This window comes from Limulus polyphemus, unplaced genomic scaffold (assembly GCF_000517525.1).
Source record: "Limulus polyphemus unplaced genomic scaffold, Limulus_polyphemus-2.1.2 Scaffold2378, whole genome shotgun sequence".
Lineage (NCBI taxonomy): Eukaryota > Metazoa > Arthropoda > Merostomata > Xiphosura > Limulidae > Limulus > Limulus polyphemus.
Window position 1 is genome coordinate 1 of NW_013667988.1, and position 15,242 is coordinate 15,242.

General features: G+C 31.4%; 1 protein-coding gene across 1 annotated transcript in view; it reads left to right on the top strand.

The window, feature by feature from the left end:
* The first annotated feature begins 4,182 nt into the window (after positions 1-4,182).
* LOC106466775 (SAP30-binding protein-like) overlaps positions 4,183-15,242 on the top strand; it is a 19,996-nt gene continuing 8,936 nt past the window's right edge. The window contains exons 1-4 of the mRNA XM_022394860.1: positions 4,183-4,201; positions 5,089-5,150; positions 11,084-11,253; positions 13,771-13,937. Coding sequence (XP_022250568.1) covers positions 5,149-5,150; positions 11,084-11,253; positions 13,771-13,937 — 339 coding nt within the window. The 5' untranslated portion in view covers positions 4,183-4,201; positions 5,089-5,148. The remainder of the gene's footprint in view (positions 4,202-5,088; positions 5,151-11,083; positions 11,254-13,770; positions 13,938-15,242) is intronic.

The following is a 15,242-nucleotide window of genomic DNA, read 5'->3' on the forward strand; positions in this document are numbered from 1 at the left end:
TCTTTAATTGTTTTTAAATATGTCAATAAATATAAAAATCCAGCTTTCAAATGTTTAGATAATATGTTTGCCACTCTATATCAATAAACATTACTGACTGCTGAATTTTTATTTCATAGGTTAACGTTATCATTTGGGTATTGCTATCAATGCAACTGTGTCCCAAAGTGATCACAATAAGCAGCATCCAGTGTATTTGCAATGCATGTTTTGCTATTAATGAGTATTATCTTTATTCAGATTTATTTAATTATTGTTAGTTTATTAATATTATTGATACTGTGTTATAAATGCAGCTGTTACTTTATGACTGAGTTATTTTAGACAGGTTCTTGATATACTAACTAACCTCTTTAAGGGTGAGAATTTTTTAAAATAATGTATATTTACATGTGTGTGTGTATGTATTTGTGTAGAAAAAACTGTTCAGAAAGCTTTTTCTGACTTCACAGAAATTTATTCCAAAATTGTTATTAACTTTTGATCAAAGCAAGTTACTTATAGATTAGAATTAAAAGTATATACCTAGTAATGTAATATAATGTTAAAGTTATATTACATATAATGATTAGAATGTGTACCATAACTGTTAACAGTATTTTCAGCCATAAACTCAGTGTCTCGCAAGATTAATATTAACTTACGGCAAGGTTGTGGTGATCAAATATCAATTATTGTAATGGTTAGTAGTTTATATGGTCATGTAAATATAATATGTATAAGTGGATTCAGAGAGGGAACACAGGAGCCTTTAGGAAAAGCTATGTAGGAAAAGGCAAGAGAAAGTTAAATGATTTAGCATAATTATACTCACATTTTCTATATGCAAATCCTATATATTTAACTAAAAAAGAAAAAAAAGAGATTTAAATGTTCATTGCAGGGTCATTTGAGTGCCATTTGTTTTTCTTTAATTACTTCAACTAATAGGATGTCTGATATGTTTGATTTGCAACTGATATGATGCTTATAGAAATTGTATAAAATAAAGGTGAAGGAAATTTGTATTTTGTGTTTTTTTTTTTCATTTTATTTGCTTGCATTTATTTCTTTTATCTTATGAATTGTTTATAGTTAGTTGTTTTTCAAAGTCGTCATTCTAATAAAAATGCTGAATTGGGTATACCTCAAGGTAGTAATTGAGGACATTTGCTTATCTTATTTACAAATGATTTGCCTAACTATATATTAAAATTGAAGTGCTTAATGTTGGCTGATGATCTGTAAATTTATAAGAGGATAAATCTATTTGATGATTACCTTCTCAAAACTAGAAAACCTTATTTGGAGTATGAAAAAAGTATTTACATTCTAATATTTCTAACTTTAATCTTTAGTGTGCAGTAAAAACTTGCACTAGGATCAAACATACACATACTTATAAATATTCCATGTTAAATTAATAATATTAATAGATATATACAGTTCAAGATTTAGAAATAAATTTTGTGTAAAAGTTAACTTTTAATGATCATCGTGCAGTGGTTAGCTACGTTGGATTATTATTATGTTCAGTCTTGGGCTTCTTATCTCAGGACACTAAATTGTTGAAAAGGTTTCAGAGTGTAGTACTAGGATGATACCTTGGATGGAAAGATTTTCATACAAAGACAGGTTAAGATCTCTGAATTGTTTTCCCTTGAAAAAAGAAAAGTTAGAGGAGGATCTTATTGAGATGTTTAAGATTGTTGAGGGAATTAATAGTGTTGATGCATCATCTGTTTTTGTATTTAACACATTCGATGCCATGTGTCCCACAGGTGGATCACAACTGACTTAGTCATCGACCACATGACACACTGGTGGGTCACATATTACTAGTGGCTTTAATGAGCTAATTATACATAGTATAGTTACTCATATAAATATTAGACACCTGGGTTAAGTTAAAAAGAAATGAGTGGTTGGCACTAGGGTAAGAACTATTAATACTACTGGTGACAGCAAACATGTTAATAGTGTGATTACATGGTGATAATATATTTTGGCAAGTTGGTTTTATATTTCTATCAGAGTAAATGACCTTTGGAATAGGGTGCCTTAAGATATGGTAGATGTAATAAATTCAATGGATGAATTGAAAAATATTTGAATAATAAGGGCTGACTTTTAGTTGTTCTTCTAGTGTTTTGTGGAAGGGATGGCCTGAAATTTTGCTTTTGAATTTTATGTTATTTTAAACAATGCTTATAACAATTTGGACTTTTGAGTTAGAAATACCTACGCTTTTACTAAAATAACTGCCATAGTAATATTACATCATGAGTTATCAGTTTGTTATTTTTAGGTATGTTTTTTTTCTCATTTATGTATTTTTCTTTTATTATTTGGTTCAGATATATTTTTATTTGCCTTGAACACTGGCTCACCTGCCTTTTAATGAAAATTATATATTAAAGACTTATGTTTAATAAATCTCCTACTTTTTCATTATTTGATATATTGCATTAATTGGAAGTAAATGAAAGCATACCTTTAATATTTGGGATTCCTAATTATAAAATATCAGAATATTGTATAGAAAATATTCAGTGTATATTTTTCATATATGATTATAATGCTCTGAAACATTTTGTTACTATCTTCTTTGCATTGTTTTTTTGAAGGATTGATATTAGCCATCCCTACATTTACTTCTTTTTTGAAAAGTTATTTCTTTACTCGTTTGCTTTTTTTTAATGCAGTGTTTCAATAGAAAAGGAAGGTTGTACTTATCACTAAGTTTTAGATAAGTTGAAGTTCCAACTGTAATATTTATTGTTTATCTATTATTTGCTGGTAATTCCTGTTTCACCCTGTACTTTAGCTTTTTTAAGGAACACTAAATTTCTATAAGAAAGCTAACTTCAAGGGGTAAATTATAACATCGTTTTTATACTAGGATTATGATTTTTAAAAAATTACTGCTAGTTATTAATAATACTTATAAAAGTGAATACTACATTTGAATTTACATCACTTTAATGAAATTGGTTGATCACACTGTTTTGATTTTCTAGTTATGTAATAAAAAAAATGAAGCAGAAGAATAAAGAACAAGAAATTCAAACTTTTTGCTATGATATTTATAGACTTTCACAGAACTTGTAACTCAATCATTACATAGATATTGTTATAAAAGGAAACACTGTTTAGTATTGCAAAGTTCTGATAACCTATTGGGGATATGTTTAAAATACCATTTCGATGAACAATCCAAGCCATCCCTACACAGGCAGTGCTACTTTCTGCCTGATATTTTTGTTTAATTTCCTTATGTGTAAATTTAAAGGCTTTATTACAGTGACTCGCATCTTTACCAAAGATTTTACATTTTTAGAAAATAATTCTACAGCTCCAATAATATTACTTCAAGAGTTAAAATACAACCAGGCTGTTCACAGATTCTCCAAATTTTTTTTTTAAATCATAAGCATACTCTGAACAATTATCTGAACTTAATTCAGTAACTGTAAAAATCAAAATTATGATTAATGCAATTAATTTCACAAAAATAATCAACTAATCAAAATCTATCTAAGTAATTGAGATATTGCCATTGTGATTCTTATTATTATTTTTGATTAATTCGAGTTTGATCAGCTTAATTTATTACTGACACAATTCATGAAAATAATCAAAATATTGCCATTATCATTTCTCATTAGATTATATTTGTTTGAAAGCTATCGAGATTTTCTTTGATGAGAAGAAATCAGATATGCTTATGAACTTTAAAAACAGGCTGAATGGGTAACAAAGTAAATTTTATTACAAGTCTAACACAGTAGAAAGCTTACAAGGTTTTCTCATTGTCTGGTATATGTAGTTTAACTAGACACAGGAATGTGTGTACAGTATGAAACAAATAAGTTCATCAAGTCTGAGATTTCTCATCCCCAAGATAATCAGCATTTGAAATAACTTTTTTCTTTGGTTAAGCATAATTTTTACATCTTGATTTAAAAGCATAATTTTTACATCTTGATGGTTAACTACAGGACTTGTTCAGGAAAAAACAACAACAATTAATCAGTAATAAGTCTTCAAATGTTTCATTATTTGTAGCAGAAGTCCATATGTAGATATAACAAATCCAAGTCACATCTTGACAAGAAACAAATTAAACTAGTTAAAATTATATCAGTTCTAGAAACTACAGAAAGTACAATTTTGGATGAGAACAACTGTGGTAATAGCTTCAAAGAATACGGTGTGCTAGGTAAGGTATATTATTTATTGTTACTTTGATTAATGATATTGGTTTATATTATTCATTGTATCAATTATCATTAATTTTTACTTATATTTACAATTATTATCATAAAAAGTTTATTATAAAGATTGTTTTCCTAAGCTGGCCAAACTTCATGAAATATTATTGGGATTTTGGGTGAAAATAGTTTGAATAGTGAGAGTACCCAACTGATGAAACAATACATAACAATCATTATTAGCAGAAATGTAACAAAGGTATATGTAATTGGCTATGCTGATTGCCAGGTTTAATTTTAGCTTTGCTTGAAGTACATAGCTTGCTCTGATTGGAAGTTAATGTTAATATTGGACTCAGAAGAAACAAATTTAGCTAGTTGAAATTGTATCAGATGTAAAAACTACAAAAGGTACAATTTTGGATGATAATAACTATGGTAGTAGCTTCTACAACAGTGTTGGACAGTAGGTGCTAGAGAACATGGATCTCACCCCTTAATTGACTAACTGATTACTTTTATTAGTACACTTGTTTTTCACCAGTGATTGGAGAAATTTGATATCAACAGTGTTATTTAAATACTACTGCATGTTGTAGTTTCTACATCTGGTTGCTTTTTCACTTGTTTAATTTGTGTCTTAAGGTATGACTTGTTACATCTGGAGTTTGAAGGTTTGTTCGCTAGCCAAGAATTCGAACGTAGTTCTAAATATTCAAATGTCTGTTCGACAGCATTCAAGCAGTACCAGATTTTTTTTTTCTCTTGTGAACAGAGAGTGTTTGAAGGTAATCTTTCTTATTATAATCCCATTCTTATTATTAGAATAATTTGTAATTAATGTTTTATGATATTTCATATAACACCTGATATTTATGCCAATTTTTTTTAACAGGATCCCTGTAAAAAGAAGCATAACATCTACTATACTGTGCTGTAAAGATCAAGGAATGAAATGTAAGATTATATCTAGTTCTCAGTAATCTTTAAGCAAGAAATGTGTAACAAAACCAGTGTAATGTCTACTGAATGAGTATAAAGTATAGGTTGTCCTGTGAGGTTGAGGAGTGATAACTCAGTCTGTATCGTCTAGAAGCAGGAAAGTTCTAATAAAACCAGTGTATATACGAGTATAAAGTATGGATCTTTCCATGATGTTGGGGAGTATTATCTCAGTTTTTATGGTCTTAAAGCAGAATATCTGTTACAACACTAATATAAATTACTTAAAGAGCAGGTAAGAAGCTAGCTAAATCAAAGACATATTACCTCAATTAAATTGAGTTTAAAGTTAATCCAGCTTCAGTGCAATTTTTTTGTGTTGGTTCCTAGATTATCCAGAATGTAACTTAAAATTCATAAAAAATATATAACTCAAATGAGAAAACTGTGCATGTAATAGATTTAACTTTGGAAGTTTTTAAGAACGTTTGAGTTGGATATTTGACTTAGTCAGGCAATTGATCTCATCATCTTAGTATGCTGTATTTAAAGATAAAAATCTTATTATGGTTAACACATTAATGTTTATGGTTTATAAACTCTAAATATTTGTTTCATTTTATATTAACATAAATTCTTCTCATTTCGTTAAAAGGACCGATTCTTAATTTACTTCATAAACAATGCCAATATGCTGCAAAAGTTACAAAAACCTCATCACAACTTACATGTGATTTAGATCTCATATAGCAAACTTAAATTGCTACAAACATTCAGAAAATGCTTGATTTTACATTTAATTCTCTTGATCAACTTTACAGACAACTTTTGATTGTTATGAAATAGCCAAACTTTGTTTTGTGTTAAAGAGAAGATGAGTTAAGGAGTTGTAAGAGACTTTTATGTTGAGTATTCTGGTCAGTTTTTCATTATCTACGGCATTGCAAGAGAGTTTTGTACATAGAAAGTCTCTGAGTATTCTGGTCAGTTTCTCACTGTAACAAAGTGTAAGAGAGAGAGAGGCTTGTCAAAAATCTGTGTTAGATACTTTTCATTTAATTATGACCTTTTGGCCCTCTTACCAGAGCCTTCATCAGGCAACAACATTCTTGATAATATGTTGTGGCCCTATTAAGCCTCTGGTAAAATGACCGAAAGCTTGCAATTAAAGGAAAAGTATTTAACATAGAAAACAGTCTGTGTATATTTTTACATATTAATTTATCTAACTGATGAGTTTTAAAAAACAAAGGACTTGTGTTGATGGATGCTAAGTATTCTGATCAGTTTCTCACTGTGTAAGGAGCTGTAAGACATGTTGATAAATGCTGAGTATTCTCATCAGTTTCTCACTGTGTAAGGAGCTGTAAGATACGTTGATAGATGCTAAGTATTCTCATCAGTTTCTCACTGTGTAAGTAGCTGTAAGATATGTTGATAGATGCTAAGTATTCTCATCAGTTTCTCACTGTGTAAGGAGCTGTAAGATACGTTGATAGATGCTAAGTATTCTCTACATCCCACTTTAGAAATACTTTCATCAAAACCTTTATAACTCCCCTCGCTACCAAGTTTCTAATTTTATGATCATCATTCAAAGACTTTGCAACTCTTGTTGTAGATGGTCTGACTCAAGATTGGTCCAATCTCTTTCTATATATTTGTCTCTTCCTTGGCCATTCTCCCTTTATTTGTTTTTACCGACTTCTTCAGGGACTTTTTTATCAGTCATTTTCTTTATCTTCCAGACTGAAATCTCTATTTAATTCTTAGGGCTCCCACATATCTCCCTGTTGAACCTTTGGCAACCTGTTTCCTATATCATCTTTCTATAATGATGTATTTTCTCCTTATTTGCTGAAGATGTCACTCTGACATTTTTACCTTGGATATCTCCCTTGTAGGGACAGGTGAATTTATTCCAAGATTGTTTATTTCTTCCAAAGACTTGACTGCTTGGGAAGGTATTCAAATGTTTTCTTCAACCAACCTTATTTACCTTTCTCTTTCATATGATCATTTGACCTCAGTTGTTTTCTTTGTTATGTTTAGGCAGTTCACTCTTATCTCACTTATACAAGGCAATCAACATTGTCCTTTTTTTTTTTACCTGGGATTCCTCTTCATCTCATGACTTACTTCCTTTCACTTTGACCAGTTGAGTCAGACAACTGATTTGATTACTTTATTTCTCTGTGGGTGATAACATCTTTTGTCTTTTTCATGTCATCTCACAGCTTCTTTTGCTTCTAGCCATCACCATCCCCATTTGAAATATTGTAGATGAGGATTTTGACAACCCCAACACCTTTGTGACATTAATTATACCACATTACAGTTTCATCTACTTCTAGTTTTCATCTTCCTCCAATCATCATTCACCTACCTTCACAGAGGCTATTATATTTATTTTTTTCCTGCCTCCACAGCAACCTTATTATTTCTATATACCTGTACTAGAGACAATGGAACCAATCATGTGGATGGTGTTTTCTGCAGAATTGCTTTAGCAGTTTACATACCTATATTATCTTCCAGGCCATACTTCAGGGGAAGTAAAATAGCAAAAGGTGTGATCCTGCCCTTACATCTTGGTAGCATCATCTGCTGTCCCTATTCAATGTAATCCCTTGTTCTCCCTTATGCAACTTCCTCCCTCACATTTCTTCTAGTAGAGTGGGAGGTTAATATGGAGAATACCCCGTTGAGTTGGTGCAATCCCACTGAGATGCACACCTTGATTATAAGTAGGGCTGGTGTGTTTACCTGGTAGTTTAGTACAGGCCACCCCTACTCTATAAACCAGACCATTTCCAGTGGTTATGCCAGCTAGTTGGGTTTTGTGTTCATCTCGGGACATGTGTCTGGGATGATTCATCTTTGCTCTTGCATATTCTGGTAAACATTTCACATAAGTAATTCTCAATACTGTATGGTATTACTTATTGCCTCAGCCACATTACACATACATTCTCAGCCAACCCCATGAGAGATACAGGTCAGTGGAGCAGTTTTTACATTCTGGCTACCTTTGTGATGCTTTAACAACATGCTGGAAGTTGTTTTGACAGTACCTTTTGCTCTTCCACATCTGGGTAAAGAGTATTCCCTGTATGAAATGGATGTGATCTCCCACAGAATGATGCATCACTTTCCTTAATGACAATGTATTTCAAATAGATCTTCACTTTTCCACAGAACCATCCGCACATCCTCCCTATTTCTGGTGTCGGGTTTTTACGTATGTATGGGCTGGATTCTTTACAGTAGGTGTCTATGATTTGTTGGCGATACATTTCAACAATAAACAAACAGCACAGTGCACTTGTTTTAAAATAATATATTAAAACCAAGTTAAATGTATATAGCAAAAGTTTGTTACACAGATAATCACAATATCTGTATCCAGAGCTTTAACTAATTATCTCTTCTTGGTAAAGTCCACATAGGCTGATTCAGTTACCTTAGAACACATTTGACAAGACAAATTATACTTATCTGCTCTGTCATTACAATACAATCGGTGATAAGTTCACTTATATGACACTGTTGTTTACTAAAGTTGTATCCAGAGCTTTAAACAATTACCTCTTTTTGTCAAAATTCACACAGGTTTGTTCAATTATTTTAGAACAAAATTGACAAGACAAATTATTCTTCTCTAATCGATTATTGTAATACAATCTGTGCTACTTTTACTTATGGCTAAACTAATATACACAGTCTAGATCTATTTGACTATATCTCTCACTAACTTCAACTACATTTTACATGTATATTTATAAATACTCAGAGGCCTAGAACTTTCCACACACAAGTTATTATTATGTAATAATACTCTAGAAAAACTTATAAGGTTCTAGTAACATGATACAATAATAGAACAAGTGCTAATTCACAACAATTGAACTACACACGTGTGATTTGCACAGTTAGGTAAACAAACCTGCAATAAACTATCGCTTGAAAAAATAACTAAGTTTAATGTTCATGCAATACTTAAATTCAAACAGTCGTGTGTGTATGTAACATCCAGTACGTCTGTTATGCCTCATCAAGAATGAGCGTCTGGTGTAAACAATGTTCTCAAAGGTAATACTCTGCATGGAGGTTGTGTTGGTGGAGGACTACAGTTTAATGCTGATTGCATCATAGAGTGGCACTGTACATGTAAGGAGTGTCGTTCATTCAAGGCTTGGTAAATGTACAGAAATCTTTTTTGCAAAGGTACAAAGTAATATCTCTCACTTCTGTGGAATCATGAATATGTATTTGAAATATGTTTCCAATTGAGGAAAAATAAAAATTTTGGTAAATGCTAAGTATTCTGGTCAGTTTTTATTGAGTATATGTTATGTAACACTGATAATGAGTATTTGTGTTATGCTAATGCTATGCATGTTTTTGTTACAAAACGTTTTGATTTAAAATGTTGTTCATTTTTTTACATTAGGTTTCAGACAAAGTTTACAAGGTCTGTATACCAAGCTTCCAAAAACTAATTCTTTGTGAGATTTATGGAAATGAGAATTAAAGCTTAGGAAAATTTCAGTATTTGTTGTTTTGAGAAAAACACCCTTTTAATAAAGAATGTTAGACAAACATGAAACCAAATCATCTTAAGGTCAAAATGCCATTATTTTAATCCTCTTCAGTAAAGTGGATCAGTCATAAAGTTTATATCATATGAACAAGTAATTTATCAGCTGATTTTAAGTTGCCCCAGAAATTCTTCTTGAAATATTGGTTAATTTTTGGTCCAAAGACACATTAATGCCACATTCTATGATTAGCAGTTTTACCTGGGTTCATTCTTACCTTTTTCTTATTATCATGTCATAATCAATAGGATTTGTATTAATTGTTTCTGCTAAGATAAAGATATGTAACTAAATAGCTGTTCACAGTTTATGTTACTCTGAAAATATACATTTCATACAGAGAGAGATGTTTATGATAAAAGCATCATGCAAGTCAAAATCATGCCATTGCAAAGTACTAGTAAATCAAATAATCTTACCACTGAAATACTGAAAGTTTTTTCTTGTTGTGTTTACACTGATTATGTCAACAAAAACATGACTCAGATTTTTTGAATATCCTTTACACATTGCAGAGCATGCATCGTTTACTTATAGTTCTCCACTCTCCCACTTTTCACGCACTTATTGCAAAGACATAAAGGGATCTTACATTAGCTCTGCTTTTCTGCTGTAGTTTAAATTTTCATATTGACAGTTGTGCTGTTAACTTTGCTACAATAAATTCAGAATTTTATGCTAATTCTAAAGACAATATTTCCAACACTGTTAGAACTTCAAGTTTTTTAGAGGCTTTACTTGCACAGTTTGCTAGTAGCATGAAGAGTGACCATTTAGCTGCTCATGCCATTGTTCAAATGATGTATTCCATTTTTGCTTATACCTTTTTCAACTTTTGAAAAGCCTAGACTCAGACCTATTGATAAGCAGAATTATCTCCTTTTCTAGGTTTGTTATACTGCAATTAACATTATTTACTTGATGATGTGTATTAGTAATAATGACTTTAGTAGATATATTTTTAAATGTCCAGGCCCAGACCTATTCATAAAACTGAATTTCATAGCCTGTAGTTAAAATCATTACATGATAAAATGCCATGTAATGAATGTCTGTGGATTTTATATTGAGTAAATTTGTGAATTTGTATAATTATTGTTGGATTAGTATTTAGTTTTCTTTGATTGGTATATAAATAAAAAAATGTTATAATTACTTGGGGAATGGGGCATTTATCACCAACTGTCCTGATTAACTTTGGTGTGGCTTTGGTCCTCTCACATCCTGATTTTTCTTATGTTCAGTCTTGTTGCATATGTTTAATAATACAAGCAATAGTATTAAAAGGACAAAATAATTGTAAAGAGACTTGATTTTTAAGGTTTTTTAACTCTCATTTTATTATAGGTTTGTCAAAATGGCTTCACCTTTCCAGAAAACAGAAGCATTAGCAACTTTGACAGCAAATTACACTGATTCAGAAGGAGAAGCAGAATCAGATAAGGAAGATACATTCCTGTCCAAGAAAGAAGAGATAAAACCACCTGCTAGTAAGGAGAGCACTCCACGATCAACAAGTAAGTTGATTTCCAATATGGTACCTTACCTCCTATCACATAATAGCTATTCTTGCTTAGTGCTGCTTTCCATATACAAAATTATTTCGCATGCCACAAGCCCTGAAACTCCCATCCACACCACGATCAATATGGTTCACTGCATCTTCGCATGTAAATAATCATGTGATAACCCTCCATCAATAGGTGTGCAACACATCCTTCTGATTCACGGGACTTTCTTTATTCGATTCTTCTTAGCCATCACTTTTCATTAAGCCGTGGTCTTGTGCAAATGTTTCATTTGTCATAAAATTTTTACCTTTTTTTCGAAGTAGTGCTTTCAAGTTTTTACTTTTTTTTCTATAGTTTCTTCACTGTAGTTTATGGTCAAGAAGACTTACCTTTGTTTAGTTTTTCTTTCTTTTTCTCACAGTTGATTATGAACTCAGAATTTTGTGTCACAACTTCAGCTACAGTTAGCACTACTTGGATTGTCGTGTCACAGGCTTCAGGTATGGGGGGTCTTTTTTCAGCCATCATTCGTAGGGAGTTTGGATTTTACATGTCTTGTCCTTCTTATCCTGATATTGTCCTTTTTTCATTTTATCTGTCAATATTAGATGTGTTCCTTCCTTTTTCTGCCTGTTTATGCAACACTTGTTCTATCACTGGTACAAAAGTTATGCTGTCTCCCACATGTGTTCCTCTCCCAACAGAGGTTCACATTCCATTAGTGTTCTTTGGATACTTTTGAAGAATGGTTATCTATATCCCTTATATTGGTCTCTTCACCTTATTAATGTGGGATTCTAGCTATTATATGAGTGGGGGTAAGGTACTGTATTGGAAGTTAACATTTTCCAACACTAAAAATATACCTCTGATAGGTATTTACCTCTCTCACACTTTCCAACCTTACTCCCCACTTAAAACTAGTGCTTAATTACTGCCTAATCCTATTGGTGGAGGGTTGTTGCATGATGATTTACATGTGAAGACTGAGTGAGCCACTTTGATTGTGGAGTAGGTGGGAGATTCAAGGCTTGTGGCATATGAAAAAAAATTTGCATATAGAGGGCAGCACTAAACAAGAACAGCTATCATGTGAGTAGAGGAGAGGTAAGTACCAATCAGAAATATGTGTAGGAAAATATTAACGTTTATTTTTTGTTCCAGGTAAGGACTTATAGAGAACAGTTTAGCAGTTTAGTTATTGTACAAATTGAGGATAATTGTCTTACAAGGAACAGTTTATACACAAAATGAGGATACCTGTCTTTTAAGTAGCAGTTTAAGTTTACATTCATATATATATATATATATAACACACACACACACATGTAATTTATAGATTACAGGGAACCTGTTGTCCATCTAAGCCATTGCACCATCTAAGGTAAATAAGAAAAAATAAAACACTCAAAGCCAGATCTTATCATTCAAATATTTATCAAGCCTTCCATTCAACCCCTTTAAATTAACTGTGTCCACCACGTCTGAAGGCAAACCATTCCAAAGGCCAACATCCCTGTTAGAAAAATAAAGCTATATTAGCTGAAGAGACTCCTATCCTGCCAAAATTCATATTTGTGTCCTCTAGTCTTACGATTCTCAACATTGAGTATGAAAGAAAGATGATGCATTAACACTATCAATTCCCTTAACTATCTTAAACACCTCAATCAAATCCATTTTAACTCTTCTTTTTTTAAGAGAAAACAATTTCAGAGATCTTAACCTCTCTTCATGTAACAACTTTTCTATTCTAGGTATCATCCTAGTAGCCCTCCTCTTAATTCTTTTCAACAGTTCAATGTCCTTCGTAAGGTAAGATACCCAAGAGTGACCTAACCGATAACCTATACAAGGAAAATATACAACCTCTATAGATTTGTCTTCAATATTTTTGTAGATACAACCTAAAATCCTTCATACCCTTCCATTAGTAACAGCACATTGCTTGGATGGTTTAAGAGACCGATCAGCTAGAACACTAAGATTGTTTTCTTCCATACTGTTGGCAATAAAATAATACTAGTTGCCAAACTGTCTTAAAAGGAACAGTTTATTTTATGTGCAGAGTGAGGATAATTGTCTTAGAAGAAATAGTTTATGCGTAAAATGAGAGCAATTGTTTTACAAGGAAGAATTTAAGTTTGTGGCAACAAAATAACAGTACATGTGTTAATGTAGTTTTCAATGTAATAATTAACTTTACCAGTTTCAATGAATAACTTGTAATATATTTTACCAGGAAGTTTTAATGTTCCTTGTGCTTTGAAAAGTGTGAAATTTATATTAAACATAGTGAAAGTACATTTTGAGTTCTGAGAAATTTATTTGAATCCTGTTATATACCTATCAGAGATTATTCATTATAATGTAAGTTTTTAAAGAATTTGCTGGGATAATCTTGTCCTAGAACTGAAAATGTTATTTGTAATTATACTACATTAGAATTTTTTATTTCTCTTCAGATGTTATCTTGTTTAGCCATAAGAAATATGTAAATACATGTATACTTGTTTTTTTAAGGTGAAATGTCTACCTCAAGCATTCAAGACAAGAGGCCAATATCTAAATTAGTTTCATATATTGGAGAAATGGAAGAGGAAGATGAAGAAATGGAAGAGGAATACTTAGAGAAAGGTGACTCCTCAGATGAAGCAAGCAGAAATGTGGTTTCTGAGTCAGATGAGAAGGTACTCATACTGTCTGTGTGAATGTTTATTCTAATTAAATATTTGACTCGTAATGAATATTTAAAATATTTATATTTAGATAGAATTCTGAGAATGTAAGACTAATGACAACGGAATAATTTTTAAATGTGCATATTCTCTTAAGAATAATATTTAGAAAGTTGTGTTTACTTTAGGTTTGAATGATCACGATTAAATTCCTGTTTGAAGGTACTTATTTCATCTCATATATTTATGTACATAAAATAGTGAGCATGTGCAATAATTCAATACCAATAAGTATTTTATATTATGTGTAATACAACTAATCATACATGTATGTATTGTGAGAGTATGTGTAACATTTGATTACACCAGTAAATGTAGGGTTAAACTCTTTACTTGTCTAATGTTTTACTGTTTGTATGTTCTTCCCAGTTATGTTTTGTGTAATACAACTAATCATACATCCATATATGGAGAGAGTGTGTGTAACATTTGATTACACCAGTAAATGTAGGGTTAAACTCTTTACTTATGTTTTACTGTTTGTATGTTCTCCCCAGTTATGTTTTGTGTAATACGACTAATCATACATCCATATATGGAGAGAGTATGTGTAACATTTGATTACACCAGTAAGTGTAGGGTTAAACTCTTTACTTATGTTTCACTGTTTGTATGTTTTGTGTAATACGACTAATCATACATCCATATATGGAGAGAGTGTGTGTAACATTTGATTACACCAGTAAGTGTAGGGTTAAACTCTTTACTTATGTTTTACTGTTTGTATGTTCTCCCCAGTTATGTTTTGTGTAATACAACTAATCATACATCCATATATGGAGAGAGTATGTGTAACATTTGATTACACCAGTAAGTGTAGGGTTAAACTTTTGTCTTATGTTTTTCTGTTTGTATGTTCTTGCCAGTTATGTTTTGTGTAATACAACTAATCATACATCCATATATGGAGAGAGTATGTGTAACATTTGATTACACCAGTAAATGTAGGGTTAAACTCTTTACTTATGTTTTACTGTTTGTATGTTCTTCCCAGCTATGTTTTGTGTAATACAACTAATCATACATCCATATATGGAGAGAGTATGTGTAACATTTGATTACACCAGTAAATGTAGGGTTAAACTCTTTACTTATGTTTTACTGTTTGTATGTTCTTCCCAGCTATGTTTTGTGTAATACAACTAATCATACATCCATATATGGAGAGAGTATGTGTAACATTTGATTACACCAGTAAATGTAGGGTTAAACTCTTTACTTATGTTTTACTGTTTGTATGTTCTTCCCAGCTATGTT